At 30.9% G+C, this 18,701-nt stretch overlaps 1 protein-coding gene across 2 annotated transcripts in view; it reads right to left on the bottom strand.

The window, feature by feature from the left end:
- Positions 1-981: 981 nt before the first annotated feature.
- LOC127715358 (uncharacterized) overlaps positions 982-18,701 on the bottom strand; it is a 55,357-nt gene continuing 37,637 nt past the window's right edge. For both annotated transcript variants that reach the window (XM_052221389.1, XM_052221390.1), the window contains exons 8-13: positions 18,085-18,141; positions 16,510-16,566; positions 15,061-15,117; positions 11,500-11,757; positions 10,693-10,770; positions 982-6,141 (exon numbers count right to left, since the gene is read on the bottom strand). In XM_052221389.1, coding sequence (XP_052077349.1) covers positions 3,719-6,141; positions 10,693-10,770; positions 11,500-11,757; positions 15,061-15,117; positions 16,510-16,566; positions 18,085-18,141 — 2,930 coding nt within the window. In that variant the 3' untranslated portion in view covers positions 982-3,718. The remainder of the gene's footprint in view (positions 6,142-10,692; positions 10,771-11,499; positions 11,758-15,060; positions 15,118-16,509; positions 16,567-18,084; positions 18,142-18,701) is intronic.

The following is an 18,701-nucleotide window of genomic DNA, read 5'->3' as shown; positions in this document are numbered from 1 at the left end:
TCATGTATATAGCCAAGGAAACATTTTTAAAGTCATTTGTAGTTTCCATTCCTGAAAGAAAGAGAGAAATCTTTGTTCAAAATATCTATTAATAGAAGTATTGTGCGTGTTAGCCCCAAACAATTCTTCTAAATGTTACAAAAATGTATTTGTACATTTGGAGATAGATAATATAAGTATTATTCTATGTTTAATTTGAAAAAAAAAATTTGACTCGCATATTGTATTAGCAATATTGTATCGTATTTCTATTAATGATAAATTTAGTTTCAGTTTAATCTTTTATAATTTTAATGAATATTCCCTTGGTCTGTTAATTTAGTATCTATTAATGAAAATAACTATTTTAGACAGAATATCGTTTTGTTTAATTATCTTTCTGTTTTCCGACTTAAGATAAATATTTTTAACAGTAATATCGTTTTGTTCATTTTCTTCTTGCTTTCCGACATTTGCTCAGGCTATGATGGAATTACAAATATGACATGTTAAACGTTCGGAAATAATCAGTTTACTCTGGGACATAATTTAATGTCAGTATATTATTCCCATGTCTATTGTCACAATGCACAATAGCACTTTGTGTTAAATACTACACAAACAACGTACAGGGACCGTCTCAAAACATAAATTATATAATTGCAATATCATTATACTTCATATTTAATACTTCCAATTAAAAACGCATATGTTTTGTCAAAATCAAATAGGTTGGAATATATAATAAATGGCTTTCTTAATGCAATCTATTCTTTATTTTCTTACTTTCCGATCTACAAATGAACTTTAATTTGATTGTCGAAAAATTAATACAATGTCACGTGGTAACATATCAATAGAGGGAACGTATCAAAGACATAGATAACTACCTGAGTGTATAAATGATCGAAAATTTTCGAGACGTTCCGAGAATCTTGTTTCCGGGAATATCGAATGGCTCTCATAGAAGCTTCCAAAACTCACAAATATATAAGCGTAAACCATGAGTCGTAAAACTTTAATAACTAATCATAACTCAATTGGAATATCATTATCATCATAGAATATTCCTATAAATAACTTTGATAAGCAAACATAAATTATTCCTATATATAACTTTGATAAGCAAACATAGAATATTCCTATACATAACTTTGATACGCAAACATAGAATATTCCTATAAATAACTTTGATACACAAACATAAAATATTCTTATAAATAACTTTAATAATCAAACATAAAATATTCTTATAAATAACTTTGATAAGCAAACATAGAATATTCCTATAAATAACTTTGATAAGCAAATATAGAATATTCCTATAAATAACTTTGATAAGCAAACAAAGAATATTCCTATAAATACATTTGATAATTAAACATAAAATATTCCTATATATTAATAACTTTGATAAGCAACCCTAGAATATTCCTATAAATACATTTGATAATTAAACATAGAATATTCCTATATATTAATAACTTTGATAAGCAAACATATAATATTCCTATATATTAATAACTTTGATAAGCAACCATAAAATATTCCTATAAATAAATTTGATAATTAAACATAGAATATTCCTATTTATTAGTAACTTCGATAAGCGAATATATAATATTCCTATATATTAATAACTTTGATAAGCAAACATAGAATATTCCTATAAATAACTGCATCGAAATAATAAAGAATAACATTACAAAAAATAAACGACAAGTGAATGACACAGCAACCTTTAAAAGGTTAGACTATTTTATACCCTCATCAGCCGCTGATGGTGTACATGTACCCATATCACAGTTGATTTACCGTTGATTAGAATTTTGTGTGTTTGGAACACAACAAAGCCTGTCAAAACTGGAGTTTTGAGTTCGAATCCCGCACGCGGAGGTGCTCGACTCCAATCTTAATTGATTGTTAGTTTTCCTACCGAAGATCGGTGGTTCTCTCTGGGAACTCCGGCATCCTTTAACAATAACAAACTGACCGCCACGAAATAGCACTATAGTGCTGAAAGTGGCGTTCAATACCAATCAATCAATCAATTTCAAAAATGTGTAATACATTGTATTATAAAAATATAGCCACTTTAAAATATAAAATAAATCTATACGAACTTTAATACAAACAATTTTAAAAATGTATAAACAATACGTTTACCCATTTGTCGATTGATTGGTTGATTGATTGATTCATTTATTACTGATTGCTTTACTCTGCACAAGTATATAAGGCTTTATCGCTGCGACCCTATAATTTTTACTCGAGTTAGATTAACTTGAATTTGATGTGTCATTCAAAAATTAGAGAAACCTGAATAAATATATTTATGTTTTAATTCTAGAATCAATCACAATTACTTCAGTTTAATGTTTTACTAAAGTATCACCTCAAAACAAGTACAATGTATAAGTAAATTTAGAAAAAGATGCATATAATGAGTATTTTTATAAAAAAAAAATTATACGGGATTATTAAAAAATGTTCATTTCTCATCTCATATTTTTATTCCATCATGACGGTCACTTTGAGAAATGTAATTTAATCATGAATATTCATATAGATTAAAATTGAACAAAACGGGGAAAGATGACATTCTTGTTATAAAATCTCGTTCAAAGAAACCTCACTATCAAATGTCTATTGATTCTAGCAGATCATGGGTCACTAATGTGAAATAACGTAATAGAAGAACAAAGGGTCTCAGCAACAACCAGATTATTCATTTAAGACCGTAAATTATCTTATTTTATCGTGTCGATAGCCTTTTATTCTTTTTAGATTGCGAAAAAAGACTAGCAGTGTGTAATATAAACCATTATTAAGACGTTATTATATTTTGATATGTCATGAAGAGAGGAATAAACATGTACAACGGAAATTTGTATATAAATCTTTATGTTTGAAAAGACAGATGGACAGTGACAGAAAATGCTGATAAAATGATTGACATAAGAATGATTATATAACAGAATTTGGTTAGGTATAAAAAATCAACACAAATCAAGATCAAACTTGGTTGGTGTCACTTTCATTCTCCTTGAGTTTTGTCCTTTTAAATGAAGAAAATTGCTGAATTTGCCATTTCCGCACTCTAACTATAGTTTGCCTCAACAAAAAGTTACGAAACTTATACACAATGCTTATTACAACCACATGCAAATCAAATTTGAAAATGAGTTATGTATGCTCGTGTTTAACTGTATACAGGCATAAAGTTATTGGATGTATTTGTATGTGAAAAAAACATTACATCATACGTAGCAGCACATATGTAATGACAAATATGCAAAATGCTTAAATGTAAAATGACTATCTATATAGCTGTTGCTAGGGAGCTCAATAGCCAGGTTTTATGCTTGCTATGCTTCTATTTCATTGCTAGGTATTTGCTTCGCACTAAGTTAACATGTGAGCATTCAAATTTCAATTGACACATTTATTCAATTTAGTAAAGATACTCATTATTTCAGCATATCCAAGATAAATTAAAAATGTAGTTCCTTGGTAAAAGAAAAGTGTTCATATAACCAAAGAAATATCATTTTGTAAAGTTTCTATACAAAGACGATCCATAAATGAACATGAAGTTAATTACAAATGAGGCTAACATGTTCCTTGAACAACATTTTTCTTTCCTTTCAATTTGAACATATCGCAATACATGCTAGTCCTTTAAACATTGGTCGCTTGGAAATATAGTTTGGAAATAGTACTGCCTAGTTTGTTTATGCTAATAGTTGTCGTGTTCAGCTAAATATTTTATAACTTCATCGTGACCTTGTTTCTTGGCTATACTTAATGCGGTTTCGTTCCATTGCTTGATATTGGAAGTACTAGCTTTATGACGACTATATAATAATTCCACTATTTTCAAATATCCTCCCTTACAAGCCACATGTAACGGCAATTTCTTATGTCTGTCGCACATATTAATATCAGCTGTATTATCTAACAGGAGTTTTACAACTTTGTAATGGCCCTTTTCGCATGCAACATATATGGGAGATTTTTTATCTTCAGTTAAACTGTTTATATTAGCACCCTTTATGATTAATGTATTAACGATTTCCTCGCGTCCTTCGGCGCACGCTATGTAAACTGGAGCTGTCCGATTCCAATCCAATTTTTCAATTATTTCCTTATTTGCCTTTTCAATTAAAATATCTACTATTTCGGTGTGTCCTTTTTCACATGCAATGAATAAAGCAGTGCGTCCATCAGTATCTGAGTGTAAAATATCTGACCCTTCTTCGATAAGACACCTTGTCGTCTGTTTATGTCCATTCTCGCATGCAGCCAGAAGAGGGGTAAATCCTCTTTTGTCTGTATCTTGCAGATTTTGCTTTTTGTCGAATTGCAACAGAAATTTAACCACTTGTATTTCCCCGTTTAAAGAAGCAATTATAATCGGCGTTTGCCCTAAATTATCAGACCGATAAAGTTCTTCCTTTTTTGCCTTTAAGAGAAGTTCAACAATTTCTATTTTGCCCGATGCACAAGCCATATGAAGAGATGAACATCCTTTCACATCACATGCAGAAATATCAGCTTCTTTGTCAATCAAATATTTTGCTATATCTTTGTGTCCTCCTTCACAAGCCATGTGTAAGGAAGTCGTTTTGTTATTGTCGGATAAAGTGATGTCCGCTTTATCTGGTTTATTTTCTACTAGTCTTTTAACAATTTCAAAGTGGCCTTGTTCAGACGCAACATATAATGCAGTTCTTCCATAATTATCTTTTACATTAACGTTACAATTCATGCTGAGTAAGAGATCTACCATGTGTTCATACCCTTGCGATGAACAATCGATCAAAGGAACTTTTAAATCAAAGTCAATTATATCCTGGCGAGGGAGTGACTTTTTGTCGGTTTTATCACTCTTAATATTACCAAGTAGTTCTTTGAATTTTAAGTCCCTTTGTCTGCAGTATTTGATAAACAATTTTCTGTACGATTCGTTCTTCAGCTGAATATTTTGAAACGTGCTATAGCTACTTCCATGTTCTAAATCTCTAAATAGTCGATCAAAATATAATTTCTGGTATTTAGTTTTGAATGTTATCAACCCATCATTTTTTTCACAAAAACTATACCGTCTGGCTATAAAAGAGCTTGGTGCATGATTAATAAAGCATCGTTCATAAGACTCTCCACATAAAACTGATGCAATTTTGAAAATTTCGTCATGAATGTGATGATAGGTGTCACCAGACTTACTAAGCCAGTCCATTTGTTTCTTGTCAAACTGGTTTTGAATGAGCTTCCGATCGATATCGTTTGTTATATCTAAACTGAATTCTAAACACATTTCACTTATGGCGTTCTTTATACGAATATCGTCTGGCTCACAATTTAGGTTTAGCCATTGTGTTTTAAATTTATTATTGAATAGAGTGCATAAGGCTATTGCACAAAACTGAAGACTGTCGTCTGTCTGAACATTTTTTAAGTCCGTTTTGATAGTTTGAAGTGGATCCCAAAAGAGGCTATTAATTTCATCTATCAATTTTCCTTTTGATAACTTGCAAAGAAGTGGGAAATCGAATTTCAAATGTTCTTTTTTACATACGTAATTTTCCATCTGTGCATTTGGAGCATATTTCTTAATCATGTTTTCTCTCTCCTCCTTTTCCAATGGGAATTCAGATAACTTACATACAAAAGTATTTACACGTTTTTGCAAATGTTCAAAAATGGAGCTCTTGTAAACACTCGTGTTACAAGAAATCATAATTTTTGTTTTTGTTTTTTTTACTTTCTGTATACCATGTTCAATGTAATCCTTTTGATTTATTATATTCAAAATTTTGTCTATATACAATTTCCAAACATCAGTGAGTTGACTATTTACTTTGTCTTTCCCACAAAAATCGTCTAATAAAAAAATCTGATTTCGCCTCTCGTTATAATATTGTAAAACATTTATTGGTTCTACTACAACAGGAATTATATCGAAATCTTCAGCTTCGTTTTCCATAACAAGCGTCGTTGCAATGTGACGAAGTATTGACGATTTCCCACTTCCAGGACGACCAACAACAAAAACGCAGTTACTTCCCTTTAGACGCTCAGATACAATTTGTGAGGCTCTTGTCTCAATAAACATCTTGTCATTCTTATGCCACTCTTGTATCAAATTTTCATGAAACCCTAAAATGATACAAAAAGTATGAAGAAATTATTATTCTTACATAATTAAATATTAATTATATAATTAACGTCGGAATAATTCCCTTAGTATAGATTGGGATTATCTTAGCCTCAAATAGTTATGCGTTTGACTTTATCAATATGTCTTGATATACTTCACATTAAATGTCTTGTACTGTCGTTTGTTACCAACATATTCATTTTACTGTACTTCACTGTTGCGTCCTTATTTGCTTATATGAGATTGCTCTATGTCATTGAAATTATCTGTTGGTCAAAACTCATAATCCTGGTATCTTGAGTTTATTCTTAAGATCCAAAATATTTCACTCAAGACAACCTATCCTTATAACTATTACGTTTTGTATTTCAACGGCCCTTCTAATTTTTTATTCCATTTGAAGTATTTTTATAGTAGGCGTTGTAAAATGGATGCGAGCATAACGAGTGTCTATCAAATAACCTCCGTCGTCCGGTAAGGATTTAATTTGGCCAAAATATGAAAGATTAGAGAACATAAACACTACACAGGCCCAAATAGATTAGTCAAAATCGTCTCTGGTCAACGTTGTCTGAGCGATTAGCAACCTTTTTTTTTTTGGCATAATTGCACAATTCTCTAAACAGGAAATTTTTAAAAGGTTACATTTGAATCATTCATAAATGGACAATATGTCTTGACTGCAATTACTGTTGTTAGTGTATAAGTGTATAAGGCATATGTTTATTGCCTTAAAATAAGAAACTCCCATAGTCTTCAGTCTATTTAAAAATAGTTTGAACAGGTTGATATTCTCTACCCTTTAAACTAGTACTAGCTATTATAAATCTAAATACAGATTGAAATAATCAGTCAAAATTTGTTTCATCAAAAACAATTACCAACGTAAATACACCTATTTTGTTTTAGGAAGGGATACATCATACTTTACAAAAAGAACCCACTTTGGTTAAAAAAAAATCATTTCTTGGAAAAAGGCATCAACAAGATGCTAGATTTTTGTTATTGACAACATTTTTGTTTCATTTCTACGACGTGTTTTGTTTTCAACATCTTTCGTTTTTGCAATGGTGTTCATTCGACATATAAGTTTTGAATGATCTCTTTGTATCTCCCCCCACTTTTTTACTTCTGTTTTAATCGATCACACCTGCGAATGTATCCATAATATAATTTGAATGTAAAAGACATAAAAATGAGAAGATACGGTATGATTGCCAATGTGACAACTCTCCACCAGAAACTAAATGACGAGAAGTTCGCAACTATAAGTCACTGTATGGCCTTCAACAATGACCAAAACCAATACCGCAAAGCAAGTGAATCTATCAGTTTACGGATACATAAAACAATACATATTTACAATATTTTTTCTTAATTTCTTTTCGCTTGATCATGAGTCAGCTTTATTTCAGTTTTCATAAAATTGAAATTCAATGAAGGATTCACCAAGCTATTGATTACTTTAAATATTTAACCACACACTGGACCTAAATACTGAAGATGCAAGCGACGATTTTAGAGTGTCGGATTGCCATGTTTCGCCTTCGCGACCTAGAGAAAAAAGACAAATGATCCCGTCTTTTTTTATTTCCCCCAAAATGATCTGAAAATATCATCAACGGAACTCTCTTAATTTGTATCGATAAGTTTTTGTATTTATCATCGTGAAATTCCTTTCATCTATACAATATTTATAGGATATTCCAATTTAGAAACTTACTGTTTTCGGAATAAATATTTGCAACCTTCATTGTTAAATGCGTTTTGAATTACTATTGCTGATATAATGTGAAGTTTGAATTTAATCGGTTAAAGCGAGGTTTTTCTTAAATAAGTAGGCTGCATTTTAATTAAAACAAATACTTTAAAACAAATAAGGAGATGTATAATGATTGCCAAATAGACAACAATCTGAAGAAGTCCATATCAACTATGGTGGATATATGCAATTATCGGTCACCGGATGGCCTTCGATAATGAGGAAAATCCATAACGTACAGTATACTCAGTTATAAAAGGGCACCCTCATGAAAAATGTAAAAAAAATAATAACTGCCTTATTTATCACAATACAAAATAAGATAAACAAATATGCCATACAGAAAGCAACAACAACCACTAAATTAAAGACTCCAGACTAAGGTCAGGCACATAAAGAATGTGGCGGGGTTAACATAATTGTGAGCGACCAAACCTTCCCTAACTTGTGAAAGTGGCGTAGCAAATAAAGAAAAAGAAAAAAAAACTGTAAAAATTACTTACTTTTAACTTGGTTTAATTCCTGAATAACTGTCAAGCGAAAGTTTTTATCAACATCAAGACTTACCTACTTTCATTGTTTTATCAAATGCAAATTGTTGCATTATTCTGTATGACCAATACTCGTGAAATTATGTTTAATGACTAAGAAGATCAGCTAAACTTGTGGAAATGAATAGATAAAAAAAAGCTTTACGACTACTTAATAAAAGAGGAAACAACATCAATAATACATTTAGTTATTCTTAAAATGAAAAAGTATAAGATTTGATAGTTTTTCATTAGGATAACGTTGCCCCGTTGTGTTTGTTTAAGTTTTTAAATAAATTTACACTCAGGAGATGAGTGTGATCTAAAATGAAGTTGAGACTTTAGTCTCTTATTAAATGGTGTAAACCTGTAGATTTTTTTACTCCTACCAAAATGCACACTTGAGCGTCACTCGTTATATAGGGCGGGACAAATTATCATGAAAGAATAAGTAACGGTGATCAGGTATTTCGATCAGGAAAAATTGAACGAAATTATATTAGGAAGACACATGCAAGATCGGTATTCAATCCATTTTTTTGAATTAAAAGAACATATTCTTAAAAAGAAATTAATAGGTCTGCCAACATTGTACAACATTATGATTAGTATATGTGTGTGAGAAATCAAAGTTCAAACATTCAAAAAATCTGCAAAAAGGCAAATACCATACATGATATAAACAAACCTACGATTTTTTGAAGTATAAAGGATAAAAGACAGAATTAAGTTTTTTCTGAATATGAAAAATGTTATTTCAAAGACTCCTACTCCTTAAATTGCTTTGCAGTAGCTTAATCACCCTGTGTGAAAAAGCAGAATATTCATTTTAGTTTCACGATCTAGTACTTCATTTGCAGGACCGTGAATCTGTTGACAAAACAAGTACGGCTAATTTGTTTCATTAACATACTTGAAAGAGTTCCAATAAACGATAATATGGCATTGAAGTTGGTATAATTGAAGACTTAACTGATACTACTTATTCTTGTTCATGTTTGATTGGGAATATGGTTTCAATGATTTAATTTCTTTGGATTTGTGTCCTTCTTATAAGCTTTAAATTTTACACACAGCTCCATACAATCACCACACCTAGTTGACAAACTACGTCACTCGTAAATAATTGTCTGTCGTAGGCGTAGCTTAAAAATACTCTGACAAAAAATTCCAATACGACAACGATAGAATTGTGATAGGTTCATTCAAATTACAAATTAACTATAATTATTGATATGTCCAATAAAAAGACGAAGATACCAAGGAATCAAAAAAATACTCATCAACTACGTACAAATTTATGGTAATCAGAAAATGTTCACTGTAAAATTCTAATGTTGCGAAAGTCTTAAGTCAGTAGTTTGTATAGTTATACAATGAATACAATGATAGGCAAAAATGAACAGAAAAAAAAAAGATTCAATCATTTAAAATTGCATAAATTCAAAGCAATATTGTTATGAGTTTCTTTTCGATATAAAATTACATAACTGTAATATATGACAGTTTAAAGCGACCGTAGAGCTAGTAACATTATTTTGGGTTTCAATGAACAAAATCCCTTTGGGTGTAAAAGCAAGAAACTACCAAACCTAGCAAACCCCAATTTGAGAAAGTGTTTGATTTCATCTTTATATCGTGTATCAAAGTTTGCAAATAACTGATTCACTGATACCATCATTACATATTTCGTTGTTTTACAGAGCAAACCGGATCTATTTTTTTCTTAAAACATGGACATTATAAATAAGAAGATGTGGTATGAGTACCAATGATACATTTCTCCATCCAATGTATAAAAAGTTAACAATTATAGGTCCAAGAACGGCCTTCAACACGGGGCCTTGGCTCACACAGAACAGCAAGCTAAAAAGGGCACCAACATGACTAGTGTAAAACAATTCAAACAGGAAAACCAACGGTCTAATCTATATAAAAAACGAGAAACGAGAAATATCTATGAACCACACCAACAAATTACAACCACTGAACAACAGGCTCCTGACGTAGGACAGGTGCATAAAAATGCAGCGGGTTTAAACATTTTAACAGGCGCCAACCTTCACCCTAACCTCAGACAGTAGTTTGACATTACAACATAAAAAACACACTATAAAATATCAATTGATATGGCTTAACTCGATCAAATAGACATTCAAAAACAAAAACAAGTAAACATACCCTGAACGAATAAGTTTGATCTATGACACAATATAAATACAAAATCATTTGTTTTATTTATAATAAAAGGTACATACTTCTTTCTGTTTCCGGTATCTTATCATTGAATGTTTTTTCTAATTCTTCTTCGAATTCTTCTCGATAATTACCATCTGCTGTTGGAATAAAACAGAATAAATATCAGAACTTATGCCAAAAAAACTAAATACATTATTTCGTTTGAACTTTCTTGATAATTTAAAAATTGATTTCACTAACTACGAATCGCGATTTTAATGTATCATCACAACTAGCTAAATCATTCTTGCACCAAATACTTTACAATTGTCACTAGTTCCTGGAAAGAATAAAAATTTATTTTCCCCTGCAACTGTAGTCTTAGAATTAATAGATAAAAACAATTCCAAACCTTAGAAATAAACAATCACCATTATGTTATTATATCAATAATCATCTCTCAAATGTAAGAGGGATTGAAATACAATCGCTTTTTTGTTTGTTTTTTCATATATGTCTTGGTATTAGGTTGAGACATGCGTACAAACGTATGGCCAATATTACCCTGCGACTTTTTTGAATGCCCATTTAATTAAAAGGAATATATAATAATATAAGATTATATATTGTTGTTTATTGTAAGTCTTCAAAAAACTTAACAATAACATAAAGACATAAGTTCTGCTTTATCCGTAAACATTTCAAACTTACAGCGATCTGAGTATGACATTATGAAAAGGACAAAATTATGAGTAATGTCCCTTATTAAACTTTAGTAATAAAATTATTATTAATATAGATTCTGTGGCATTTAAAATAATTATTTACATCTGGTGGCATTTAAAATAATCATTTACATCTTTAACATATTATTTTGATATTCATACCTTGAGTTTTTTCAATTTTAACCGCAAGTTCCGGATATCTTTTGTGAATAACATTTGTAAATTCTTTGTAAGCTCCAGGACCACGATTCCACACAATTTCCAACAGTGCTTTATTACCTTTTATCCGCCCTAGGCATGCGTGTATCTTGTTTCTTTCATGTTCAGATATTGTTAACTCCTTTACTATTTCCTTGCTATTTATTGTTTTAATTATAGCATCAAAGTTAACTTTCAATTTCATTTTGAACATAGATTGATCTATAAAAAAAAATATTTTAGTAACAAGCACATATATTCCCAATCAAGATGTGTGTAAAATACTATAATACTGAAATATGACAATCTGAAAGTTATAAAGAATGCAGATTGTGTTTTTGTATTATTATATTATTTTTACATTCGCGATAACAATTGGATATACCAATGATTTTTCTCATGTCTATATCTATTTTACATTGCTATACGACGTGTCTCGGTATTTCGTACATCCAACATTCATGTTTTTATTTTTGATGTTTCTGTTATGGTTTCGGTTGAATAATGTGTTTTGTCTTATCGTTTGTTGTCCAAATAATTATAACATTGCCTTTCAATACCATCATTGTCATATTCCCGAATATGACTGTTATATCGAGTGTGAATTTGCATTGCTATACGACGTGTTTCGGTATTTTGTACATCCAACATTCATGTATTTATTTTTGATTATTTGTTATGGTTTCAGTTGGATAATCTGTTATGTCTTATCGTTTGTAGTCCAAATAATTATAAAATTGCCTTTCCATAACATCATTGTTATAAAAATTGTTTGGACGAGTATTGTTAAATAATTGTATAAAGTTCGAGATTTCATGTTAGTTACGCAAGCGCGTCACTGTTTTTGATATCCTGTGGTGTTAGTCGTAGATGGAATATGTTCGTTGTTGTTCTGCGGTTTGCATGTTTTGTCTACTATTATATTATTTGTTTGTGCGTTTCTCTGTGATGAATGTTCTTGCATGTGTTTGTGCTGTATTTCTTTCACGTAGTGTTGTCATTTTAGCGATATATTTTTTTTTAACATTGTCATAAAGCGGGAGGTTTGGCATGCAATTAAACCAGGTTCAACCCACCATTTTTTTGTCGAGCCTGCGACTTTTGTCGCAGAAAGCGCGATATAGGGATAGTGATTCGGCGGTGGCTGTGGCGGCGTTAGCTAACTTCTTAAAAGCTTTATATTTTAGAAGCTAGAAGACCTGGATGCTTTATACTTTGTATATAGATGCCTTATGTTACGAAGTTTCCGTCTGTCATATGTCCATTGTCCTTGACCTCATTTTAATGGTTCAGTGACTACTTGAAAAAAAGTCAACATTTTTTGTAATGTTAATTTCTTTCTTATTATGAGTAATAGGATAACTATATTTAGTATGTGTGTACCTTGCAAGGTCCTCATGCCTATCAGACAATTTTCATTTCATAGATCAGTGAACAAGGTTAAGTATTCGTGGTCAAGTCCATATATCAGATACTATAAGCCGTAGGTCTACTATATTTGGTATATGGAATGATTGTAAGGTGTCCAACTGGTAGGTGTCATCTGACCTTGACCTCATTTTCATGGTTCAGTGGTCAAAGTTAAGTTTTTGAGTTTTGGTCTTTTTTTCTAATACTATATGCAGTAGGTCAACTATATTTGGTGTATGGAAATATTTTATGATGTACATGTCAGTCTCGCAGGTTTTATTTGACCTTGAACTCATTTTCACGGTTCATTTCTCAGTGTTAAATTTATGTGTTTTGGTCTGTTTTTCTTCAACTATAAGCAATAGATCAACTATATTTTTTGTATGGAAGGATTGTAAGGTGTATATATCTGTCTTGCATCTTGTCATCTGACCTTGACCTCATTTTCATGGTTCATTGGTCAATGTTAAGTTTTCATGGTTAAGTTTGTTTCTTAGATACTATAATCAATAGGTCAACTATATTTAATGCATACATTGATTGTAAGGTGTACATGTCTGTCTGGCATGGTTCATCTGACCTTGACCTCATTTTCATGGTTGACAGGTCAATATTAAGTTTTCTTGGTTAAGACTGTTTCTTAGAAACTATAAGCAATAGGTCAACTATGTTTGGTTTATTGAATGATTGTAAGGTGTATATGTATTTCTCGTTTGGTTTATCTGACCTTGACCTCATTTTCTAGGATCATGTTAAGTTTATGTGTTACTTGTAGTAAAGCTTTATATTTAGGACTATCAACATAAAATGAATGGTTAGTAAAGAAGGCGAGACATTTCAGCGTGTGCACTCTTGTCTTAAAATAGCCTGTACCAAGTCAGGAATATGGCAGTTGTTATCAAATAGTTCGTTTCTATGTATGTTGGCGTTTGTTTTTGTTGCACTTCAGTGTTCCTGTTGTTCTTTAGTTTTCCTCTTATAGTTGATGTGTTTCTCTCGATATTAGTTTGTAACCCGAATCTGTTTTCTCTCAATCGATTTATGACTTTCGAACACCGGTATACTACTGTTACCTTTATATATGGCGTGCAATACGATATTTCTCATATGTGACCTAATAATTATAAATATTTTACACATTATCGTATCATACACGATGCATTGATATGCTCTATATTTAAGTTCATTTGATTGATAAATCAACAAGTTGATTATGACACTTATATGTCAGTTCCATTATATTGAAATCATTGGGAGAGCAACCCAAATCTAGAGAATAACGACGAGGAAATGCATCACTCGGCTAAAGAAAGCTGTATTTCTATATAACATAGTTGACTGAGTTGTCTTGGTTGCTGTTCATGTATAAGGTACAGACGAAGTTGCCATAATTTAACAGAAACATATGTGCAAATACCGCTTAAAGTACGTTATACATTACCCTTTTTTTTGCAATGATAATTAATTTATAATACAAAAACTGTTACAACTACCTCATTGGTATAGCTTTAACGAACATGGTGCCAATATATATTTATAAATCTAAGAACAAGTGTCTTAGAGATAAAATTACATTCTGATTGTTAGAAAGTTAACTAGTTCCGAGTTATCTCATTAGCAATCATACCAGATCTTGTCAGTGTTTTTTTTTCTCCAAACATTCACTCAATCTAATAAGATCTTTATTTCAATTAAGTTTGTGTGTGCTTTAATAATACATTTATCAAGTTTGTTATTACTATGTTTGTTTAAAAGCTGTATATAACAATCTGAAATTAATGCACTATCTGGTCATTACATTAGTGTACTGGTAAGTTTTATTATTACTAGTATTATTACCTTTAGTTTCATAGGTTTTGATATTGAAGGGTCACATATAGAAAATATAACTCATCGTACTTCTTTTTGTTTGCTGTAAAGGCAACACTAGACCGATCAGTAGTGAATTATCTGTACGAAACGTACATTATTTATATGATATATATATATTATATATTTATGTATAAATATCCTACTGTAATTTAGAAACCAGACGAATTCTTTCAAAGTAAGTGTGACTTTACTTAAAATGAAGTATATTTGTAATTCAAAATTCCAAGTGACCATTTCCCTTACCAATGAGTCTTTCGTTCACTTTCTTCTCAATGTCAGTTACCATCATATGACGATTTTCTGTAATATCAAAACACAGTGAGTTGACATTATTGAATTGTTATTTGGAAAAAGAGTGATTTAGGAACGTATCACTTACAAGTCAGAGACATCTATATTTTGTACTTTATCACTTTCGTATGATATGCATTCGTCAATTACGAATTATCGTATATTTTGTCTTACGTATAATAATAAACGCCTACCGGAAATAATAGATTAAGCATTATTCATCATCCAACTGTACCTTGCATTAAACTGAGTCTTTAAAAGCATTTTGTTTCTCAGCTTAAGTTTCTTTTAAAGTGTTATTATTACTATGTAGTTGGATAGAATACAAAGTAATAGAGAATCTTTACATGGATGGATATATAGTAGAGTTTCGAGATATAATTAGTTTCAACGTAGAGTTTGTAAAAGTCGTATCATGAGACACTTTTCTACTGCTGTGACTGCATGGTTTATATTGTAAGTCATTCTTTATGACTGCAAAATAAAACAGCTTATGTGCACTATGTATTGTGTTGCATCTTAAATCAATAAAACGCCCTGTTCAGTGTAACAAGTCCTAAGAATGTCAATGGATTAATGCTATATTGGTATATAACCTTGTTGACCGAGTTGTCTTGGTTGCTGTTCATGTAAACGATGAAGATAAAGTTGCCATAATATATCAGAAACATAGGGTCAAATACCGCTGAGAGTACGTTACACATTATCTTTTTCAATTGACAATGATAATTAATTTAATAGCCTGAAACTGCTACAACAACCTTAAAGTTATACAGCTTTCACGAAAGGTGCCAATATATATTAATAAATCTAAGAACAGGTTTCTTAAAGATACAAAATGTATTTTGATTGTTAGTACGTTACGTAATTCAAATACGTCTCATTGACAACCTTACCAGATCTTCTTATGTGTGCATGGATTATCCATGTATATCGTTCCTTGTCGGTGTTATTTTCTCGCTAAACATTCACTCAGTCTAATAAATTCTTTGTTTCAATTAAGTTTGTTTGTTTTTTTAATATTATACTTATCAAGTTTGTTATTAATAAGTTTGCCTCAAAATCGTATATTACAATTTGAAATGAATGCACTATCTGACATTTATATTATTGTACTGGTCAGTCTTGTTATTGATTTTATTATTACTCTTTTAGTTTTATGGGTTTTGATATTGAAGGCTCACATATAGAAAATATTACACATCGTACTATTTGTTTTGACGTGGAGTCAACATAAGATGGAACGAAATTGTAATTAATCTGATCGTAAAATACATTATAAATATTGTAAATAATTTTACTGTATATAAGAAACCAGTCGAAACTTGCAAAATAAATGTGACTATTGTTCAAAAAGAAGTATACTTGAATTTAAAAATTTAAAGTGACCATTTTTCTTACCAATCAGTTTTTCGTCCAGTTTTTTCTCAATGTCAGTTTCCATCTGTTGAAGATTTCCTGCAAAATTGAAAGTTCGATAAGCATGGTTGAATTGTTATTTGTTATTGGTTTAGGAGCTATCAACTACTTAGGGTTTTAAAAGATACATCTATAATTTGTGCTTCGTCTCTTTTGTATGATATAGACTCATCACTTATGACTTATTGTATATTTTTCATACGTATGATAATATATGCATAAATGATATTATGGATTAAGCTCTGTTCATCATCCAACTGTACCTTGCGTTAAATCGAGTTTCTGTTTCTCAGCCTTTGTTTATTTTACAGTGTTATTATCACTTTTAGTCTGTTTCCTTTCTTTTGAATATACTGTTGTTGTTACATATAATCATAGTGTTACCCTTCCTATTTAGGCATGGTTATGCATTGCTCTCTAAATATGTGTATTTCCCATTAACTTGAATTCAACAATATGTACACATATTTCTGTTTCTTTAAAGACTATTTCTTAGTGTTTTGAGAACAAAGAATCACAATTGTGATCTTCACTTCACCTGAGAAATCTGAACTCGTTACATTGGGTCTAGAAATGGGTTTATTTAGTCTTAGATGCATGATTTTTTTTATTATTTGTTATTGGCTTTGAACTAGCTGTCAGTAACTGCGAGCACTCTCAGAAATGTACTTATTGTCTTTTTGGTGTTGGGATGTATAAGTACCCGGCCACGTCCACACCTTGTTTTTGTTAAATGAATTCCTATTTGTATCCTTCTGATGGGTTAAGCCTTTATTCAACTGATTTTTATAGTTCGTTCTTATGTTGTACCTTAACACCACTGTCCCAGGTTCGAGGAGATTTGGGATCCCGCTAACATGTTTAACCCCGCCACATTCCGTATGTATGTGACTGTCCCAAGTCAGGAGCCTGTAATTCAGTGGTTGTCGTTTGTTGATGTGTTACATATTTGTTTTTCGTTCATTTGTTTGTACATAAATTAGGCCGTTAGTTTTCTCGTTTGAATTCTTTTACATTTGTCATTTCGGGGCCTTTTATAGCTGACTATGCGGTATGGGCTTTGCTCATTGTTGAAGGCCGTACGGTGACCTAAAGTTGTTAATTTCTGTGTCATTTGGTCTCTTGTGAAGGGTTGTCTCATTGGCAATCATACCACATCTTCTTTTTTATATTAAATTATCTTTTAGATATCAGTTTAATGGTAAATTCAGTACTGCTTTTGACTTGCAGTCAAATTAGTTATGTTCTGTAGCTTTTCAGGCAATTCAGCATCGAACAGATCTTAATGCCTGCAAATGATGTGTCTGAACTGTAATAAACTTACTGCAGTGCTTAAGTCTGAAAATTCCCTAAAAGAATGAACAGTAATTATAAACTAAATATCAATTTTGTATGCCTTTTCAGATAAAAACGGCCGTTTCAGTGCTAAATCCATTACCTAGAATATGAAAGTCGTGACAATATTTGATGAGATATCAATAAACAACGAACATTTGTTTAGCGTTAGAAAGTATTACAGAACAGATAAAATCTTATATACATGTATTATTAACTTACTACAACAGTTTATCATTTCTTTACCCCGTTTCCAGAGGACTATAATCAAAATTACACCTGCAAAACAATAAGAAGCATTTAAATTTATTATTGACTTAAAATTCATTTTTTAAAACAGAAAAGTCAAGCATTATCGTTCAATAAATTTGGAAAACATTTATCATGCACAGAGAGAGTAGCGGCTTAAAAATAATTACAGGCTATTTCAACCCAGTGATGTAAAATTTTGAACAAAACCTGCATTTACCCTTATATGTTTTCAAAAGTAAAGAGAGGTCTGGTAAACAATTACGTTTATTAAAATAGTAAAATTGACCAGTATGTAAGAACAATGACGTTTTATACATATTTGATACGAACACCAAAAAGAACATCAACAGTTAAATTTGCATTTTTAGTCACATTTCTTTTGAGCACACATTATGAACCATAAAACATAAAAATTAGAAGATGTGGTATGATTGCCAATGCGACAACTCTCCACAAGAGAATATAAACATGTCTGGCAATAAATTGTTTAAGTTAAATTTTCGGATAAACGTGCCGCACATTGCACCATATATGATCTACTGCTCCATCCCGCCCTTCTTATTTATGTGACTTTTAACCGGATATTT

Source organism: Mytilus californianus, unplaced genomic scaffold (genome assembly GCF_021869535.1).
Source record: "Mytilus californianus isolate M0D057914Y unplaced genomic scaffold, xbMytCali1.0.p SCAF_9, whole genome shotgun sequence".
In the NCBI taxonomy this organism is placed as follows: domain Eukaryota; kingdom Metazoa; phylum Mollusca; class Bivalvia; order Mytilida; family Mytilidae; genus Mytilus; species Mytilus californianus.
Note: the sequence above shows the minus strand (reverse complement) of the source record. Positions and strands in the feature narration are given on the sequence as shown.